The 20,301-nt window shown below is 46.8% G+C and overlaps 2 protein-coding genes and 1 long non-coding RNA gene across 19 annotated transcripts in view; 1 reads left to right on the plus strand and 2 right to left on the minus strand.

The window, feature by feature from the left end:
* Positions 1-20,301, plus strand: part of CPS1 (carbamoyl-phosphate synthase 1) — a 326,177-nt gene that overhangs the window by 44,731 nt on the left and 261,145 nt on the right. The gene's annotated exons all lie outside the window — the stretch shown is intronic.
* LANCL1 (LanC like 1) lies at positions 1,961-20,051 on the minus strand. Its single transcript, XM_017829497.1, has 9 exons — positions 19,926-20,051; positions 19,647-19,764; positions 12,456-12,663; positions 8,455-8,590; positions 7,983-8,129; positions 5,891-6,073; positions 4,829-5,005; positions 4,474-4,546; positions 1,961-3,938 (listed from the first exon to the last, which is right to left on the minus strand). The coding sequence occupies exons 1-9, from the start codon at positions 20,004-20,006 to the stop codon at positions 3,862-3,864; spliced, it is 1,200 nt and encodes a 399-aa protein (XP_017684986.1). The 5' UTR covers positions 20,007-20,051; the 3' UTR covers positions 1,961-3,861.
* LOC108504480 lies at positions 13,189-19,639 on the minus strand. Its single transcript, XR_001877132.1, has 2 exons — positions 19,048-19,639; positions 13,189-15,562 (listed from the first exon to the last, which is right to left on the minus strand). It is a non-coding gene; the product is annotated as an uncharacterized LOC108504480 (long non-coding RNA).

The following is a 20,301-nucleotide window of genomic DNA, read 5'->3' on the forward strand; positions in this document are numbered from 1 at the left end:
GAGGGCTTCCACGTTTCTCACATCTGTCCCCCACATATATACTATTCCCACAGTATACAAACACACCCTTACCCATGTGGGCTTTTTGGTTCGAGCACCTTTCCCAAGAGCTGAATCCCAGTTCTCCCGAGGTAGGATTTAGCAGCTGAGGAGTGCAGGCATGTGCTTGGCAGCAGCGGGGTGGCTGCTGCTGTCGGGCTGCATTGCCACCTGCTGGGGCCACACAGCCCCTTGCTGCACTGTCACCCTTCAGTACGGAATCCCCAAGCCAGCAACCCTGCCAGGAGAAAGAGTAGCTGGGCCTCCAATATGTTTCTTCAGGGGCTTATTTGGGGCAGATCTGCTGCTTTCTGCTCTGTTGGATTTTGTCTTTAGGCACTAATAACATTAGAAGTTGTAACTTTTGGGGTTTAGATTTCCTGGTGTGGGAAGTCAGGTTTCTTCCCAAGGTGTAGCTAAAGGGATGCAGGGGACACTTTGGCAAAAGGACTTGGGTCATTATGGTATGAGGGACCTGTGTTTGTTCTTCTCAATGTAAAAAAAAAAAATTTAAAAAAAATCTCTTGCTACAAATCAACTATATGTGCTGGGAACTTGCTGGCCTGGAGCAGGACTTGTCCTTTGGGACCAGCCACATTCCCTGTGTTGCCATCTGAAAACTCCACTTGGATTTGGCCAAGGTATTGCACTGTGGTGGGAAAACACGAACAAAGCAAGAGGGAAGGAGGGAAAGGCGAGATAGTGGTACAGAGGGATGGAAGTCAGATGAGATGCTAGAGAGAAACGAGGTCTGGCTAGACAGCTCATGTAAGCCAGCAGCTCTGTGCTCCCCTCATGGCTGCTTCTCTTTTGTGGTTTTTTGAAAAGTTAATATGCAGGAATTAGAAATGAAATAATTTGGGCAGAGGGCAGTAACATATCTGTCCTTTTGCACTGTCCCCATATCACCTCTTTGATAGCTGAGGCTGCTGTCAGCTTTTGAGAGCTGAAACCACAGCAGGCTCTCAGGGGACATGCACACCTACAGATGGTGTTTGGTTTACAGTAGGTGGGATGTCTTTCATCTTGCCGATCACACCAGTAGACGAAGGGGGTGAACACAAACTGAGCCAGATGGTAAAGCATTCAAAATATGCTTTTTACTTATTTCTTAGGAGCATAAGGTACTTTTTTTTTTTTTTTTAACAGAACACCACAATGGACAAACATAACCATCACCAAGCGTTAAATGTCTGTATTTCTGATAAAGTTCTTCTCAGGCAGTTTGCTGAAGCAGCTGTTGTGTTTTCAGGCTTTGTCTCGTTCCCTCTCCCTCTCTTTGGCATAAAGGTGGGTGGAAGTGGGCAGCACCACACCCCTGTATTAGAAAGGAAAGCTAACCAGAAAAACTGCACTATGCTGCTTTCCCATCCTCATTCCTGGACCTTCTCCCTCAAGACCTTTACAACAAACCTTAGTAGAAATGGAAACTGTAGAAAGCCAGGTTTTGTAGGACCTCAAGCAACCTAATATATGTGCAGGGTCACCTTTATCCATGTCACTCTTGACAGTCTGGCCTTCAAGCCTCTGGTGCTGGACAGTCACAGCCTCCCTGAGGCAGCCTGTTCCTCCTTCTACTGAGTAGGAGGGTGCTTTTCTGGGAGGATCCACATCCTCCTTCGGGTGGCCAGCATTGCACACAGGTGTATTTTGGTGCAATTAACAGTAACCTGCAGGACTGTGGTCTCCAATGGAAGCCACACTGAGAGGATGCAGTCTTGGATGGAGGCAGTACTGCAAAAGGATGCTCTGGGAGGAAAGCACAGGACTGGTCTCAATGGATTGGAGATAAGGAAAGATGAGAAATACTCTTAACACTCAGGATGGGTGGGAGGCCACTGAGCCTCCGGGAGCTGCCAAAGTGGCTGCTGTGGCATATGTTGATCTCTTCAGACAGGAGGTAAAAATAACCCAAAGCTTGGTCATTTCAGCATTTTTATTAAACAGTTTTTTATTAAACACTCAGCAGTTGTACATGTGGCCCTGACCCTTCCCCCATCAGTGTACAAACCCCGGGAGGTTATGCTGTCATGACACTATGACACAGGCTGTGCAAACCATCTCCTCTACAGAAGCAGTACCCAGGAGAAACCCAGGCTCAGTGTCCCTACTCTGCTATCATACCAGCCAAGCTGGAAGGTAACTTACAGCAAGCCTCATGTGCTGTTTGATTAGCCAACTCCTGCTTCTTTCTTCTCTGCCACCTCCCTGTGTTGCTCAGGCCTTGTGAATGATAGGGAATGCCTGCTGCTGAGCCTGCATGAGCCTGAGGCTTCTAACAGGGATGCCCAGCCCCAAGCAGCTGAGCTCTTCTGCACTTCAGGCTGTCTTTTGGTGGACTTTCACAAACCTGTGATTGCAGCAGGAGTGTGGGCTTTGAGGAAGGGCTGGGCTGCCCTGCATTCAGGCACGTGTGAGCCAGTTGTGTTAGTGTGCCAGGTTTGGTGGTCCTGCTTTGTTGTCACTGGTGCACGAGTGTGGCTGTGCTGCCCTGCAGCTCTCACCTGCTCCTATGGCCTGAGCCACTCAGCAGCTAGGCCCTTGAAAGATCAAAACCCACAGCCACTCCTGTGCGGGCTGAGGAGCTGCTCTCAAACAGCACAAAGCAGTACAGCTGTATCTGGAACTTTCCCTGCACTCAGTGTTTAGTTCATGCTCAGCGCTAAGGAAGTGGTTTACAGGGTCAGGTCTCTGCTGCAAATTGGTGCAGCGCCGGCTAAAGGATGGAAAATCAGAGTTACCCCTTGCTAAGTATCTGGTCTGCTTGACAAGTCAAAGCTAGTTAACCTAGGGCAAATTTTCCAGTTGGGTAGATGTGTGGTTGCAAATCAAACTACAACAAGCAGTAGCAAGGCAAATGAGTGACTCAAATTATCCAGCTTTGGGAACACTTATAAAAGAAAACATGTAAACAACATCTATACAGCTAATAGGTTAAACACTGACAGAATTCAGTGGAATATATTTCTTTTCCCTTGTTGCTGATGCACCTGGCACCATCTAATACATGAATTTAAATAAAGACTGCAAAATAAACTCTCAAAACTAACCAGAAGAGACCGCACCAGCAAGCATGCTTAGCTCACTTCTAGACTGGAGTTTTCCATTAGATGGCCCACAGACTAGCAAGGTTTAATGTCAGATGGCAGTGGATTACTTGTCTGTCACTGGAAAAAAAAATGCACAAAAGAGCTATACATAGCTTTGCCTTTAAAGCAAACAGTGGAAATTCAGGACAGGGCTTTGGCATGCCAGTTCCAGCTCTGCCACTTACAAGATGACATTAACAACATATAAAGACTCCATAGTTCATCACATTTGCCTCACATGGTGCAGCCCAGCTACTGAACCACATACTCCCCTGGGTGCTCAGTGAGAAAACGCTTAAAAACAACTTGCAGGGCCACAGCCTCAGTTTTCCATCTTTTGTCTTACATAGGCAACTAAATTCCTGCAACTATTTGTTAGCACAAAAAGAAACCGAACAGCCCAACTGACATTTAATAGAAACTTTTTCCCACGAAATGGGATACATAAAATAGCAAAACTCTGTAGCCAACAAAATACTGTACAGTTCTCCCTGCTCCCACCTGCAGCCCTGTGCTTTTAAGGGACACCAGCAAAATTTGCATTCTGTCTTTTAAACTGAAGCAATGTAATAAGATGACTAGAAATGTTAGAGAACTCAGCATGCCCTCAAGAGGATGGATTTACATTCAGTTAGGTGAAAAATGAATGATGAGTCTGGAAGAAGGAGAAAACAGCTTCCAACTGTGTTTCCACGTGTGGACGGATTCAGGCATGAAACTGCCAAGCTCAGCTTCAGAGTTCAAACGCAGGGAACTTGGCCTTGCTTGGCACCAGCAGGTCAGCAAGAAAGTAAATTGTTCCAGCCATTCCTGAGGACAAAAAAACCACAATGTGCTTGAGAGAGATTCCCTTTGGGCACCCATTTTTTCAGTTATCCAGGGATGAATAAGTCATGAAGACAGAAGAAAAGGCCCTAAATAATTTCCAAGGTCTGAACCCAGGTTTCCCAAGCAGCTTTGGTATTTCAGTGAGGAAAGTGTTTTGATGTTGATGAAACATTGAAAAGCACCAGGGAAAACACAACGCCTCCTTCCCCCCTCCAGATCCCTCCCTTCTGCTTTACTGGTGCTCAAGCTTAACACTCTGAGCAGCTTTGCCCAACTCTTGTCCCTGTGATACTGCTGCCCGAGGTCCTCACTGACGGAACTGCCACTGTAAACAGACATTAGCCTGTGCTACAGGGAGACTGCTCCTGGGAACAGGGTAAAAACAGTGAGTACAGTCTCCTTTCCATCTTCTACACTGAGTTTTGCAACGGCTTCAGTGGCATGTGGGTTTGGTGTTCCTTGGTGCTGGACTAGTTCAGGTCCAGGAGCAAAACACAAGCCTAGAGATTGAGGTTACCTTCAAAGAGGGAGAATGGTGTGTCTGGAGTCCGGCACCCGTGTTGGCCATAGCTTAAACACCACTCTGCAAACTGAGAAAAGAGGAACAAAAAGCGTTCAAATGTGGTTAAAGACAAATCTTGAACAAAAATACCACTCTCATCCTCACGCTGCCCCTTGCAGAGCAAGGCTTCTGTGGGAAATCCCTTCTATACAGGCTGGCAGACAGTGACTGCACTGCTGAAGGACTATTCTGGTGCAGCTGGTCAGATGTAGCTGCATGTCTGCCATGCTAGAAATTGGGTTTCAAATGCAAAGGCGGTGCTGTAGAAGGCAGAAGTGAACAATCCCCTCTCCCTTCCTCAGGCTCTTACCTTGCAGGCCCTGTAGAGGTATTTCATGTTCTGAGTGAGGTTGTACAGTGCCAGGAAGCTGTAAGCATTACCAGCTGTCCCATGGCACAGCCCGTAGCCTTTCTTTAGTAACCCGTACTGCCAGATCACTTCTGCACACTGCAGGGCATCATTTAGGTACTGCTGCTCCCCAAAGACCTGCAGGGGCAAGAAAAAGTCATCCTTGCTGAGGTGATTTGCTCCAAAGAGCATCCTTGTGTGTTGTGGAGGCCTGAGTTAATTAGTTTCTCTCCTGCTGGAAGTTACTTTGCTGTCTACTTTAAAGGAGGATGTTTTTGATATTGATAGAAGAAATAGAAACTTCCACTCACAGTATCTCGGAATGCCCAAATAAGGAACAATATGATCTTAGAGAAGTCCTAGAGAATTTGGTAAAGATGTACTTAAACAAAGAAGATGTAAACTAAGCTCTGTGTATCCAAACAAGATAAAATAAAGAACAAACGTAACAGTTTTTGGCGGTGGAACACAGCGATGCTGTACCCGCTGTAGATGCTCAAGACCTGAGGTCAAGACAACACAGAAGACCCGGAAAGACCAAAAAAGACTTCCAATAGGGGTTTGACTATGTAAACAAACTAATGAATATGTAACGAGTAGGTGTAATAAGAAGCCCTGTCTGTCTGTCATTTGGCACGTTTGATTAGAAGAGCTCTCCTCCAAATGTCCAGCATTCTGAATAAAGAAGAATGCCCTTTTTAACATCTACAAATTGATGTTAAGAAGTTTGTTTCTGCCACTTTTCGATATCAATATGATGAATTGGGATGTCTGACCATTACTTCCCACACGACTAGCTGTCACCATCAATCACCTGTAACAGGACAACCCACACAACTGATGGGTATTTTCAGAAATATTTTCCAGAAGATTAATTTTCGTTTCAGTTAGTGGTCCCTGTGTGGTGATTTCACTGTAGCAAGCCATCCTACTCTCAAGGCAGGGCGGGGTCTCATAGCATTTTCTCTGTGATGAAGTCTCACATTAAGGGTCCCCAAAGGGTCTTTGCAAGATTTCTGGTACCTTGTAGGCCTGGATAAGCATGTAGATTACACCTGGTGCCCCATGGCACCAGTGGACGAGCAGGTCTCTGGTGTCACCGATGCATGGAGGGTAATTCCCAGATGGGAACTTGAGCTGGCAGACATAGTCCACACTGGGCTTGATTGTGTTGTGCAGCTTTACTTGGCTTGCTCCAAGGCCAGGCTAAGAGAGAGAAAGCATTAAAACAGGGAGAATTACCATTCTGTCTGTCCCTAAGAGACCCAAGATCTGCCTGAAAGGCGGAAACAAAGTCGACTGTGGCTATGTTCCCACTTGCTCCTTGTAAATCAAGTAATTTCTTTGGGCCAGGCTTTCACACTTCACAAATACCCACTTGGCCCCTGGTTGCTCTCTGTCTTTTGGCAGGGTCTTACTGCCAGTCCTGCCCTTGCATCCCAGAAACAAAGACAGTCCCTAGCATGTCACCCAGCACCCTAAGCAAGAGGGCTTGCTGCTCCTTTTCCTGAATATAAGCAGGAATAGCTTCCACACCCAGAGCTGGAGTGAAGAGATAAACTGTCTAAAATCAGTATTAAGGATGAGTGCCAGGGTTGAGTTCTAGCACCTAGAGCATCTCAGCTGTGATGCTGCATTTTCACAGATGTTGCTGGGTGATTTCAAGGGGATTACCTCACTGCTGACCTCAGATGGAAGCAAGGGAGTGGCTTCAGTGTCCTCTTCCAATGACACTGCCCCCCACAAAATCTGTACAGTTCTAATTTCCCACAGCAGACTGCAATGAGCACTCTCACCTAAGGATCACACTGTTCCCAGGTTAATAACTGGAAAATTAAAAATCAATACCTGTGCTGTAAAACCATGAGAGAGAAAAGATGTTTGTCTCTTCATATTTCACTTGTTTGCTTCCCCCAAGGCTTTTTCTGCATCATGCTTGGCTGATCCAGGCTCCCTGTACTTCATATGGCAGAAGAGCATGAAGCCCATGCAGTATTTTATGGGAGACTTACACTTAAAATTATTTAAAACATCAGCCTGGCAACAAGTTCAGACACTCCTGTCTCCCCTGCTCCCAGCTAGCTCTTCTGGTGCTCATGGGCAATAATCACCTTGCATCCTCCTCTTGCCAAATCTGCTTAAAACCCACCAACCACCCCTTCCTCTCTGAGCCACAGAGAAGGGTTATATTCACAGGAATTCTGCTTATCCTGTATGTGGGTTTTAACTTTGAGGGTCTTAAAGCAAAGCTCATATACTTGAAACCCGGTGGCTTTTTTTTCCCCACCTGTTCTGAGAGTTGGGTCTAATAAAAGATATCACCTATTTTTATATCAAAATAATTTGCATTGCTCACGGGTGCTTTAAAAATGCAATGTTATTTATTGCTGTTATTCTTCTAAGTGCTTAAGCACTGTAAATTTATGCATAAAGTGACCTGCATTGGGGAATTATCACCTCATTTCAGAGCCAGAGTAGGGAATATTGCCAGAGCTCCAATGAGTTCTGCAAAATAGTGAGAAAGACAGCATCAAAGCAAAAGGGTACTGCAGCTCCCACCCTCTCATCTTGCCCTGCCTGCTTCAGGCACTACAGAACTCAGTTCCTTTATCAAAGCAAAAAGTCCCACCTCTTTCACATTTAGGAACAGGCCCTCCTTTGGATATAAAGGCTTGTCTCACTTTCCTACTACGAATGCAATCTCTTCCACTGTGCTTTTCTCCCCGAGATTCTCAGTCCAATGATCTGAGATTGCTCCAAGTAACCAGCTCAAAAAATGCAGGAAGCTCACACATACCAACAAACAGGAATACTTTATAAGCAATTAACATGAGGGGGAAACTCAGACCCAGCTGACCTCCAGGCCTCCATCATGTGACACTGCTGGTGTAATGCAGGTCACAATTCTCTACAGCTCTCCATCAAGGAGATTCAATCCCAGTCTTGGAGAAAACCTTCAGCAGCGAGGATGTATGATCAAACACGAGTAAGTCCATCAGACAAGGGAGCTTTCCCAGCTTGACATCACCAAGAACCAATTCAAATGCTGCTCCTTCTTCAAAGAAATGTGAAAAAGCTGCTAAGGGGACCTTCCCTCCCCTCCAGTGCCTCTTACCTGCATGAGAAAGTAGTAAATCCCAGCTAAACCATGGGCTGCCCCTACGTAATACTCCTGGTACCACTCATACATCAGGGGGCTCTTTGCTGTGAAATTCCTCTTTTTGGCCAGGTTCTCTCCTGAGGCTACAACTGCTTCCCAGACCTGTGATGGGAACAGATGTGGGTGAGGGAAATGCTGCTGTCTTGGACACACCACAGTGAGTATCCTGACACAGAACTAAAGTTGTTTTTCTGCCCAAGCAGAGGAAAGAGCCTGAGTGAGGGAGTAAAATATATGCCAATTCAGTACCGCTCATGGATTTATATGGACAGCAGAGCGTGCGTGGTGCTTTGTCCCTTTGGAAGAAAAGCAGCAGGGATACCATGAGGTGGCTTCTCCCTTACTGCAAGAGTTGTCTACATCTAGCATTGATTTTTACCTGCCCAAAGATGAGCTGCACGGGAAGAGACAGCAAAAGGCACAGTACCTGCTGAATATGACTTTTAGGGATCTTCTCCTCTCCGAAGTGCTTGTTCACAAACGTCAGTGCATAGAGGTAGCCCATGCGCCCATACAGCAGCTCATCGGGTACCCGTGGGTCAGCCTTGAGCAGGTGGAGCAAACTGGGATGAAAAATTCCCATGGGGGAGATTAGAGGACATTCAAAGCCACGTAACCAAGCACTGAGACTGGCACTCAAAACCATGGTTTGCTCCTTCACGGCCCGCCTGTGCCCTGGCAGACATCAGGCCAGTCTCTGTGTCACAGCCTTCCAGCTACGCGAGGGGTGGAATCACTCCTTCCCCTCTGATTTTTGTTTGGCTTTTTTAGCCTGACCAGCCCTTTATAATGCGCTCACACTATGTGCTTCTGTTTTAGACCACCAGCTCTGGGAAAGCTACTTGAGGGGGAAACCTGGGCTAAATGAAATGGTCAGTATAAAGCTGCTGACTGCTCAGGAAAGGCTGCCCACCATTATTTTCCCATGACGCTGCTGGCAAGGCAAACCCTCTGCAAAAAACGACTACTTTCAAACTAAATTGGTATCCCTTTAATTTGGCTGCTCTGTGTAAAAGTCTCACTCCTAATGCTCAGAAATCATGACAGAAAAGCCCCTTCCTCTGCAAGTAGCCAGGGCTACGCTATCAGTAGGGAAAGAGGTGCCTCCATGAGCTAAAATTCTAAGGAGGTGGAGCTATGAATGTTGTTTAACATCAAGCCACTGTGGCACATGTAAGAAATCTGGTCTAGGGAGAGCTGAGCAGCAGTGAGGACAGCTCAGCAGGGTGTGAGTGCTGTGGGCTGTCTGGGGACAACCTCACACTGAGGACAGCTTGGCTGGCACCAAGCTTTAGCCCACAAGTGCAGAGAGTGACCTCTGCTGCAGACAAGTGTTTTCTTTGCCACTTTTCTATTTTCACGTTGCAAAGTTGGTGATGTTCCTGTAGTGCTAACAGAGACTGGCCACTCTTCACACCAGTGCTTTTTAGCCCAATTCACTTTTGATGCAATTTTTCCATTGTTTTACCTCTCATCACACTTCCAGCAGGGCTGGATTCCTTCCCTGTCAGAGCAGCAGGTGGCAATGTGACTAGATTTGGCTTTATTTTTCTGCTCACCTATGAGACAGCAATCTGAAAAGTTCCACCACTTTGCAAATACCAGCACAAGTGGCTGCAAGGCTGTTTCCTGAGCTGCTTCCCTGATGCAAAACCAGCCAGGAAAGCTCCGTGTGTGCAGATCTTCCCTGTCACAGTAGTGAGAGGAACAGAAAAGGTGCTTTGGCAGCCTTGGCTCCAGGGCCAAACAATGTGTTGCCAAGAAAAGAAGCAACCAAATGTCCAGAGTACCCTCAGAGCACAGAAAGGATGCTGGGCTGCGACTCCTCATGGCAGGAATCTTTCCCTGGCACTGGACTCAACGTGAGCAGGGATATTGAAGGAGAAAGGAGGGAACACTGTCTCAAGGTGGACTGCCCTGTCTCCTATGTACCACTTAAAATGTGCATTGCTCCATGGCAGAGGTTTCTGATAGATTAAACCCAGGAGAGAGACTTTATACCCCAGGCTAGGACTAAGCACAGGTTCCTCTCTCAGCTGCAGGGGCTGAAAGGAAAGCCCTGCTGCCTCCTCACGGCCATTGTGTCCAAGTCCAAGGAAAGCACAATGAGGAGGGTTTCCAAGGAGAAAACCAGTGTTTAGACAGATAGGCTCTGCCCAGCAGCAGGCTGGCCAGAGGAGATACTGGCTGGTGATATTGTTCAGCTCTGAGATGTTGGGGAAATGTCAGGTGCAATAGAAGGAATGGATGGATGGGTGAACTGTAATATCCACGGCAGTGATTTTCTGAGGTCTGGATGCGAAATCTTCTTTTCATGGGGAAATCCAGAGCAGCTGGAGCTTCTATTCTTGCTCCTTATCCATTACTGCTTTCCCTCTAGCTGCTTTCCAGGCAGGATCATCAGGGGAGGAAGTCTGCCAGCAGTTTCTGCCGTTTTTGAAATGTGGCCATGCGTGCAACAAGAGATGCCTGGGATGCTCCTGGACTGATTGCACGCCGAATGCATTTCTCAGGAGCAAGGGGGAAATCGAGGTCTCTGAAAGGAAGAGCCACTCTTATTCACTTATCAGCCTATTACCTCAACTGTCAACAACCAGCAGTTTCTGGATAGAGGGAAATTGAGGCAGCTGTACAGCAAAATGGGATTTTTATAAGCCACTGGCTCTGAAAGCAAACCTTTGACCTTGTGAATTGGTGGAAGGTGACAGGGAAAAGAGGGCTCCTGGAACATGGCCCAGATTTTCACAGGCTCTTGGAAAATGGGCTGCCCTGAAACAGTCTCTCTAGAGCATAAAGGCACATTTGTTAGTCATGAATTCATTTAGGAGAGAGCAAGCTTCTGTCTCTTCCACTGCAGGTAAAACCTGGCTGATGGATTCCCTCCACAGGCTCTGTAAAGATGAGGTGCTTTAAAAGACAGAGGACAATATGGAGAGAGGTCCTCGTTCTTCACAGCTGTGAGAAAAGCATTTTCTTGCACTGCATAGCTTAGCAACTGTTCTGCAACTAAACAGCACACTCAAAATTCACTTAAGAATTTTGATTAAGGGAGCTACTTTTCAGAGAAATACTCTGTTCTTCAAGGAGCACGGTCAAATTACTGCTCTGGGAATTGGTGGCAGAGTAAGGACAGTATCACTGTTCCTTCAAGAAAAACACTTTTGTTTTTCCTCCCTTCAGATATATTAAGAAACCAATTTCCAAGGTTCTGCCTTTATGATATCATTAGATGGCAATGCAGAATTAATCACAAAATTCCCTTCTGCCGCTGAACTGTAGGCGGAACAGGTGGGAACCAGGGAGAGGAGAGCTTGGCAAGAAAACACGAGGGGTTTTTTCACAACCTAGGACTTTTGTATTGACCACAACTGACCAGCTTTGTCAGACTAGTTCCCTTTTTGTTAGCAAATATATTAAATCATAGTGAGATTTCCCATTTTGTCAAAGTATTAAGCAAAATCCAACCCACAGATTATTAAAAGGATAAAGAAGACAGTTCTGTCCTCAGACTGACCATATCCACATGAACCAGAAGCTATTCTTAGTAAAGGGAGTGGGAACTTTGTGTCCAAACCATACAGACACTTCTGATTCCCACCCATGGCTTTTTTTAATTGCTATTATAAATCACTTGCTCGTGGCTGTTTAGGGGAACTCAGTGTTGTTCTGAAGCATCAGGGGTTTTGTCTTATTTTGTGCTGACCATGTGAAAATGGAAACTCTCTACTGGGCTGTTTCTCACCTTCTCAGAACTGATCTCCCTTATGCAAGAAATGCTTGCAACTGCATCTCCTTAACTCTTTTCCTTCCTCTGCCACATGCTGATCTAGGGTTGCTTGTTTGTTCTTTTCTTGTCTTAAGTACCCAACAAAAATACATTTGAAAAGAGTCTAGGAAAGGCAGGAAATAGAAATAAATTAATCATAACCAGCTGCATTCAGCAGTTGAAAGGGATGCTGTCAATCTTAGGTTTAAGTCAAAGTCAACTAATAAATAGCAAGTGCAAGCAAGTGCCAAAATTAAATCTAATAATTCTACCACATTTCTCCTTTTCATCAAAATGGCTGTAAAACTAAATTGAAGGGTTCTCAAAAAAACCACCAAACCCCACCTTCTGTATTTTTTCTTTTGTTTTTTATTTTGGCACTTTTTTTTCTTCCTGTGTTTATCAGAATTATTTTTAAGATGGCAATACCAGCTGACCAATATCCTCGCTCCCCATGCTGCCATGCAAGTGTGTTTGTCCTTAAGCCACCTCTTTCATCAGGGCAGAACTAGTTTGTACTGCCTTCCTCAGTTACTGGATTATTTCTCACACAAGACTGCAACAAAACGTATTCAGGCTTGGTAGAGGGTACCCCACACAAGCCCAGACCAGCTCAATGAGCAAGGGGAACATTAGGTCAGAGACATAACCAGGTGCTTTACCGAGTGATGCAGTCTTCTGCCTGCTTCTGGTTGTGCAGTTTGTGGTAGATGACGGCGGCCACTGCCAGGGGCCCAGCGTCGCCACACAGGAAAGTGATGGAGCGTCTTGTCAGGCAGCTCAGGCTCTTCTTCACGTACTCGTGGGCCACCTGAAGGTAGGCTGGGTCTCCATACACATCATACAGGTGCAAATACAGCAAAGCAATGCCTGAAAAAGGAACACGGAGGTTGCACTCACTAGAAAAGTTTAATATTTCTGCTCTCTGCCCTGGCTGTTAGAAGGAACCTAAAAACCCATCCCTCTGCCTCCTTTAGGGTATAAGCCTTATAGACAGGCTTCTCAGGCACATCCAAGGACAACCTCCTTGTACCTGGTGTCGCTCGTGAGTGGACAACAGGTCAAGACAAATAGCAGTGTCTGACCCATGAGAGCCTGGAGAACACCACACAATTACATACAATTGTAGTAGCAAGGAGCAAAAGATGAGACCTAGACAAACCCACCCAAGTCCATAAATTGTACCTGTGACTGTTGGTCAGCAGTGGAGGGAAAAAAAATCTTTGGGCAAGATGGTACTTGTGGCAGAGCAGTGCTGGGTTGTTACCCTCTATTTTTTTTCCATGCTGGGGGTAAAGGGCTGGGTCACTTATCTTGGATTGGATTTTAAAACAAAGTGGCATGCCACCACGATGGAGAAGCAGTATCCTTAGGACACCCTAGTTGACTCTTTCCTTTTTTTTTTTTACTTCTTTTTTTCTTCCCTCCCACTGGGAAGCACCAGCAAGGTTGTTACAGCTCCCTGGACACCATCTCCTGCTGCTGAGCAGGTGCCAAGCCCTACAGCAAGGTCTAGTGCATCCTAGAAAAAAACCCAGAGGTTGCTCAGCTGTCCTCTGCAGCACATCACTCATGAGATCAGCCCTTATCTGAAACACAAACAGCTACCTGGAATGCTGGAAAAGGCTGCATGGTCCTCTCTGGAGGTTTCACAGAAATTTCACAGAATATTCTTGAGTTGGAAGGAACTCAAAAGATCATAAAGTCCAGCTCTTAAGTGACTGGCCCATATTGGGATCAAACTCACAACCCTGGTGCCATCAGCACAAAGCTCTGAGCTAATCTCAGGGATGTTTTCAATGGGCTGGTCAGCTACAGAAACAACTCCACTACTGAGCACTCAGACTACTGGCTGTCCCTTGCCTCCGTCTGCCCTGTCTTCATCCAGCTCTTGAAGCTTTTAGTAGGTAACTGAGGAGTCCTCAGTAAGGCTGTGTCTGAAAGGTCTGCCACATCTGAACCATCCTTCTGATCTGGGAGGCATCCTCAGACATGCACTTAAGAAAGCTACTCACCTACATCACTTCCAGAAAAGCTTATTTCTCCCCTGACCAATAACCATTTCTAAGAAGACTCAGGTCCTGCATTTAAGCCTAAATGAATAGAGCCAATCTCTGCAGATTTTGATGTGATAAAGTGAAGGGGCAAGCATGCTGTAAAATTACTTTCCATGGTACTGAAAACAATTTCAAAATTAGATCAACTTCTCATTTTGCATGCATAATCTCCAAAGTTTTGGGCTACAGACAAGTCAATATTGTCTGCATGTATATCATGTATAAAATTTCCTTTTCCTGCTGAAGCTAATAACCTTGTCCTCTCTCTAAGCAATTCAGTGCTAGTAATTCCAGAGAGAGCTCAGATGTACAGTGCCATCACTCAAGCATATAAGGATGTGGATATGAAGCCCTTCTTTGAAGGGGAACCCTCTTTTTCCAGCTAGCAAATGTCAAGTGACTCTCCTTGATTTATTTAGCACCTAGCACAGCTTCTAGACTCTAACAGGCCTGATAGATGTCTCAGCACAACTTGCACTCTTATCTGCTTTAATGTACAACTTTTAGCTTTGTAAGTAGCTTCTATTCCCACTACCATCATACCACCCTAATTATGTACATAACTACCATGCCAAGAGTACTGCTAGGATTGAATTCTTAGAACGTGAATGTCTCAGCACTGTTTTCCTCTGACTTCTTTGCCTCTTCTATTTTAAAACATTTCTCACCCCCTTTCCTCCCAGGCCCAAGCATCTTTGGAAAGACTCCAAAAAAAACCCCACCAACCTGTACTAAAGGATGAAAGCTGCTTCCCCAAATCATTCATATTTCCCCTTTTTTTTTTTTAAACCCAAAGGCCTTAAAAACTGAACTTTAAGTAAATTTTCTTAACTCATTCTTCATAGAATTCGTACTCCCAAGCTGATCCCAAGGGCACAAGCAGTGCTGCCTTCAGCCAGCTGCTTGCTGGGTCTGTGAGCCCCAAGGTGGGGAAGGCTAACAGAGAAGGGCAAGCCCATGCATAAAGAGGAAATGCTGAGAGGTGTATGCTGAGGGACACAAAATGCAGCGATCTGGGTGGGGGATATCCTGTACTGACCCATGTGCCAAGATGTAGCTAGAGTATTTCAGAGGCAGTGCAGGTTGGAGACAGGAGTTTTCACCCAATGAACTTGGCTCAGCTGGGCAGTGTTGCTCTGCAGAAGCTATTCCACAGCTCTGCCTCACTCTCTCTTCCATAATACCCTCCTCATTCCAACTGACCAGGTAGGATTTGCTGACTGACCAGGTGTTAGTTTGGCATGCTTTATGTGCTGTACATCAGTCACATGGGGCTAGATAAGCTGTGGATCTGCTCCATTTCTCTGTGCCCTGGAATTCTATGTTCAGTATCCCAGTTGGAAATGTGACCTGTTTTTGTGACTTCTGAGACTCCTGACTGTTTCCAGCAGAACTGCCACACAGTGGCTGCCTGTGGCCTGCCACTGCCAAAGACATCTGGGCTTTGTTCCGTTGATCACTTACGACTGGATGGACCACCTTCTCTGGAGTTTCTCAGATGTCCAAGTTTTTTGCTCCTTGCCGTGTAAGACCTGCTGCAGAGCCACATATGGTGGGGAACACATCAGGCAGCCCTTGATGCTGCAGGCCTGCAGTGAACACGTGCTAGTGACAGCATATCCTTCAGCAGGACTCCAAAGATTGAAACTGCCACCTCCAGTGTGGAGTGTCAATGCCTGAGATGATCACTGCAGGAAATCGGGAGGCAAATTCTGCAGATGCCAGAAAAATTCGTGCTCGTGAGCTAAAGCACTGCTGAAAGAGTATCTCATCCATATGACCATTCTGTTGATCAAAGAGAAGTAAAGCTATGCCTCAACTTCCCTGCAAGTTTGGACTTGCTTTTTATGTTGGATTGCACTACCACTGCAAGCAGTTATGCCATTCTGACTGTTCTGAACAAGACGCCTCCTTGCCCACCAGGAGCTGAGCTGCGATGTGGTCCTTCCACAAAGGACAGTGGTTTTCCAAAAGGGGAAAATCTGGTCACCAACTCTGGACCAGTTCCAAACTGACCATCTACAGCCATAAAGACCTCAGAGATCTTGTGTTGACCCAGGGAAGTAAGTCAGCCAGCACCCTCAAAGCAGGATGTCAAACACAGAGGGAAGAAGGAGAAATCTATCTCCGCGCACAGTGATGAAGCCTGGTAGTATCTAGTGAGACAGCTGATTTTAATGAGACAGCTGACTCATTTTAATGAGTCAGGCATGGGGTAAAAGAACAGGGATGGCATAGCTTTATTGTCCAGCTCAAAGTATAATAAGCATCTTTTCTGATGCAGATGCATGGGATGTTACCTTGTGCTCCTAAATGCGTGCCAAAGCCATGCTGCATGGGACAGTGAGACATCTCCTCTAGAAGGCTGTATCATCCATGTTCATAACTTTGTGGGGAGCCACAAGTACATTTTACTACAGCTTGCCTCAGTGCACTGTGGGACATTACTCAGGTGCCTCAGCCTCTCCTGCCTTACAACCTGGGTTGCTTCTTTTCTAAAACTTTTTACTCTATCATAAAATCCTACAACAGGTTAGGCTAGGAGGGATCAATGGAGGTGATCTGAAGATAAGGCCAACTTCAAATTTACGTGGCATTGCTCTGAGCCTTGTGCAGTCGAATACTTACAATCTCCAAGAAATGGAGATTTCACAAAAACTACCCAGCAAGCACTTGGCAGGAATGTGGTTTATGTGGGTGACACAAAGCACTCTATTATCTGTCACCAAATGCAGCCTCACTGACTCTTGTTCTGTAGGGATTATCTGAGAATTTCCATTTTTCTAAGCAGAACTCTCATCAGGAGACTCAAGTTCTCTGTGTTTTGAGGTTAAAATGAAAATATTGCACTGAAGTGAATGAAAGCTGTTTTTCCAGAAGCTTTCCTGAACTGGTACGGTTGAATTTCTATTCATTCTTAACTGACTTCTCTTTCATCTGGTGTGTCTTTTGAAGAGTCCCCTCAAAAGGCAACTCAGTCCTGCTCCTCATCCCCAGGGGCAGATGGGCCAGCCAAAAGCTGTGGACTGGACAGGCCAACTGCACTCACCAGTCTGTTTCAGAGGCCCTTGAGCTCTGAAAGCCATGACATTGCCAGAGAAGGGAACGCTCACATGGGAAACAAATTCCAAAGGCACTGCCATAGGGTGGAGGAAGGGGAATCTCTCCCTTAAATACCGCATCACCTTGGAAGGACACAACAGTCCAGCTGGCACTGGACTCAGGAGATTCCTAAGCGTCTGCAGCTGGCTGAGAGGTGACAGGAGTGAAGTCAGTTTTCCTTCCTTTCCCTTCCCATCATCTATGCTCCCAGTCAGGGCAGTCTTTGGAGCAAGGCTTTTTGGACTACAAGAAATACCAACAGACATGTACGTACTCCTTGGAACCCTCATGCTAATCTTTTGAAAAGAGAAGAGGCAGCTGTACTCCTGCCAGGATCTGGACTGCTTCCAACTCTGAATTAGCTTACAGCAGTTTACCTTCCCTCAGTCAACACTGTGATGCCAGTGAAACAGATTAAGACCAGAAAAGCTCTTCCAGCAGTCTTGCTAAACTGATTAAAAGCCAAAGCAGAACACAACAGCCGAGGCTGGTCCGTACCCAGGCATGTACCAGATGTTGCCTATGAGGCTCTGATCTCTACTGAATGAACTGAATGAAACCATAACAACCTGATTCAAACGTGTTTTGAGGGCACTCAGCCTCAGTAATCTTAATCCAAAGCGTGTTTCCACTGCCTCTGAGCTGAAAATATAAGTCCTTCCCTATGCCGGCATATGCTGCGTATTACCTGAGTGTAATGTACTACACTCAAGTATGTTCCATTTCACACAGAGTTTGTGCCAAGAGAGCCATATTTCAGATCTCTCTTATTAGTGGCCGTGAGTCTGATTTCAGACTGCTGGGCAATGATTTACATGAAGAGATACCCAACAAGCCTTTTCTACATAAGCAATTACAGGAAAAAGCTGCTGTCTTGGCCCAATTAGTTTTGTCTCTGGAAACCAGCACTGAATAAATTAATATAGCTAGGATTAGAAAGAAGGGAGGGTGACAAAGTTACAGTGTAATATCTGCAAACTTCGCTCCGCTGGCTGTGACCTGCAGGAAACCTGCCCATGGGTTTTTCTGTAATCCTATTAGCCAAGGCAAGAAGGTGGTGTGCTCATGAGGAATGATCTCTGGAACAAAAAGAGATGACTCCCTCCCGAGAAGCTCCCTTCCAAATAAAAACAAGCTGAAATCCTACCAGAGCTCTAAACCACTGTTTCACAACTGCAGTTGCTTTCCAACATGAAGCTCCTTAGGACCACCTTAAAGGAAGGAAATATGGCCTCTGGGGAAAGGTGTCTTCCTTTTCCCCTAAGAATTTAAGTGTATTCCCAACATCAGTTAATTGTCCTCCCATTTCCTGAATTATTCTGGCCAGAGGCAGACTCTATCATCATGACTGAAGACCATATTTACATGTGGACTGCTTTTCATTGCAGGGGACCTCAGAGCAGGGTCACACAGCCTAGAAGACTGAATGCATTTTCCAAGGAGAAATCAGCCACCACTGAGCAAAAATGCATAAATTCACAGGCAGTAGGAGCAGAGTGCTGCCAGGCAGCAACTGATGAAATCAACGTTCTCCCACGCTGGAATTTAATACTGGCATCCTAGCATTTCTTATGAGCTGCCTGTCTGCCTTACTAAAAATTTTAAGCAGGCATTTCTGGAACTGTGGTCATCAAGCTGCAACTTCTGTTTAGCACCAACGTAATGAACACTACTCTCCCAAGCACACTGTTGGCATCAAGTTCCACAGCACCCACACAAGTGCTTTTAGCCATACCCAGACTGTGCTGTAGAAAGTTGCCATTTAGGATCACAGTGTACTGCCAAAAAAAAAAAAAAAAGCAGCAGCAGCAAAAAATCTTGCAGCAAGCATGAGATTAATTGCAACTCCCCTGGGGTCTCTCCCTAGGGCCTGGCACAACAGCTGACAAAGCACACAGCAGCAGCTAAGGATGAGGCACAGCAAAAGGTGTGTCCTCCTTGGCGCCAGTGGGTAGGAATAGGGAGGAGAAGACAGGGCACGCTACCAAGGAAGGAAAACTAGGATGAAAACGCAGAACAGGAGAAGGACAAGCTCCTGGAAGCTTTGCACACAAGAGTTAGAGTGAGGAAGGCTTTCACACTTCGTTATACTCACATTTGCATTTCTGCTCCTTCCAGCAGGTATTGGAGCAGGACTAGCCCTGGCTAAGTAGAGGGGCACCACCTGGGGAACGGGACTGAAGAAACTTGCCAATCAGACAAGGTCATCAGATAAAATTCAGCCCAAACAGAGAACATGGACACTATTTCAGGCCATCAGCTCACTGCTGCCATATGCAAGGGCTCCTTGCAGGTAACTGACCTACCATGTGCACCTGCCTACTTCATGGAGCCCTGGTTTTGTTGTCATCCCCACCATGGCCAGATTTGGAGCCAGTCCCTTCCGAGGCTCCCACGTCCGCTCTCAAGCAGGTGCTGGCTTGCTCTGTTGCATAAGCTCAGCACTATTAACCAAGAGAAGACACAATCCTGCCCTACCACACTGTGGTCTTCCCTCTGCAACTTCAAACCTGCTTCAGAACTGAGGAGTCCTGAGAAAGACATCCCTTGTTTTAATGGATTAAAACATGTGGAAGAAGCACCGTTCTTGACATGGATCTACTGTGACCATTCCAATGGCCAAATCCCCACAGTCTGCCTTGGCCTGCCTTAGTCTCCTCTGGAGAGCTCCTGCCCCATGGGATCCGACCCTACCTGCCCAGCCGGTGTACGCGGTGCAGTCGTGCGGGTCGGCGGACTTGAGACCCCTCTCCATCTGCTGCAGCAGCTCCCTGACTTTGTTATTCAGCCGCTGCGTGAATTCGGGGGTTAGCTGTGGAGAGAAAACCCACCACACGTGAAGGAAACACCGGCAGGCGGGCGGGCATTGGTACGCCGGGGACACCCGGCGGGCGCACAGCCAGGGCACCGCATGTTTTAACCAGGCAGGTCTCTGCTCTGCACACCCCGGGCAGCTCCCCCGGCCCCGCTCACCCTCCCGGCCGTGTCGAAGTAGCCGGTGGCCAAGGACTTGTCGTAATCCGCGTAGGGGTTGGGGAGCGCTCGCTGCGCCATCTCCGTCCCGCTCGACTCGGCCCGGCCGCGGCCCGCCCGGCTCCGCCCCGGAAGGCGGCGGTGGCGCTGCCGCTGCTCGGCCCTTCCCCTTCCCGCCCCGGGGGGAAGGGGCTTATTGCCGCCGACCGGCTGGGGCTTGTGGGCCCTTTTTTGGTTGGCTCCGTAGGGTTTAAAGCACGCTGCAGCTGGCCCTGCCGCGTGTTGCAGCAGGCTCTGTGCGATTTAGGGGCCCGTGTGGAGCTTAAGGTCCCTTGCAGCTGGCCCTGTGGGGTTTGATGGCCCATTGCTGCTCCGC

The sequence above is a fragment of the Lepidothrix coronata genome, unplaced genomic scaffold, assembly GCF_001604755.1.
Source record: "Lepidothrix coronata isolate B3197 unplaced genomic scaffold, Lepidothrix_coronata-1.0 Scaffold165, whole genome shotgun sequence".
In the NCBI taxonomy this organism is placed as follows: Eukaryota; Metazoa; Chordata; class Aves; order Passeriformes; family Pipridae; genus Lepidothrix; species Lepidothrix coronata.

Excerpts from the sequence above, each read along its gene's own strand:
- LANCL1 (XM_017829497.1), bottom strand. The coding sequence starts at position 20,006 with ATGGCGCAGCGAGCGCTCCCCAACCCCTACGCGGATTACGACAAGTCC. Across the intron at positions 8,130-8,454 it reads CTAAAAGTCATATTCAGCAG|GTCTGGGAAGCAGTTGTAGC; the intron begins GTACTGTGCCTT and ends TTCCCATCACAG. Across the intron at positions 4,547-4,828 it reads ACCTCTACAGGGCCTGCAAG|TTTGCAGAGTGGTGTTTAAG; the intron begins GTAAGAGCCTGA and ends CTCTTTTCTCAG.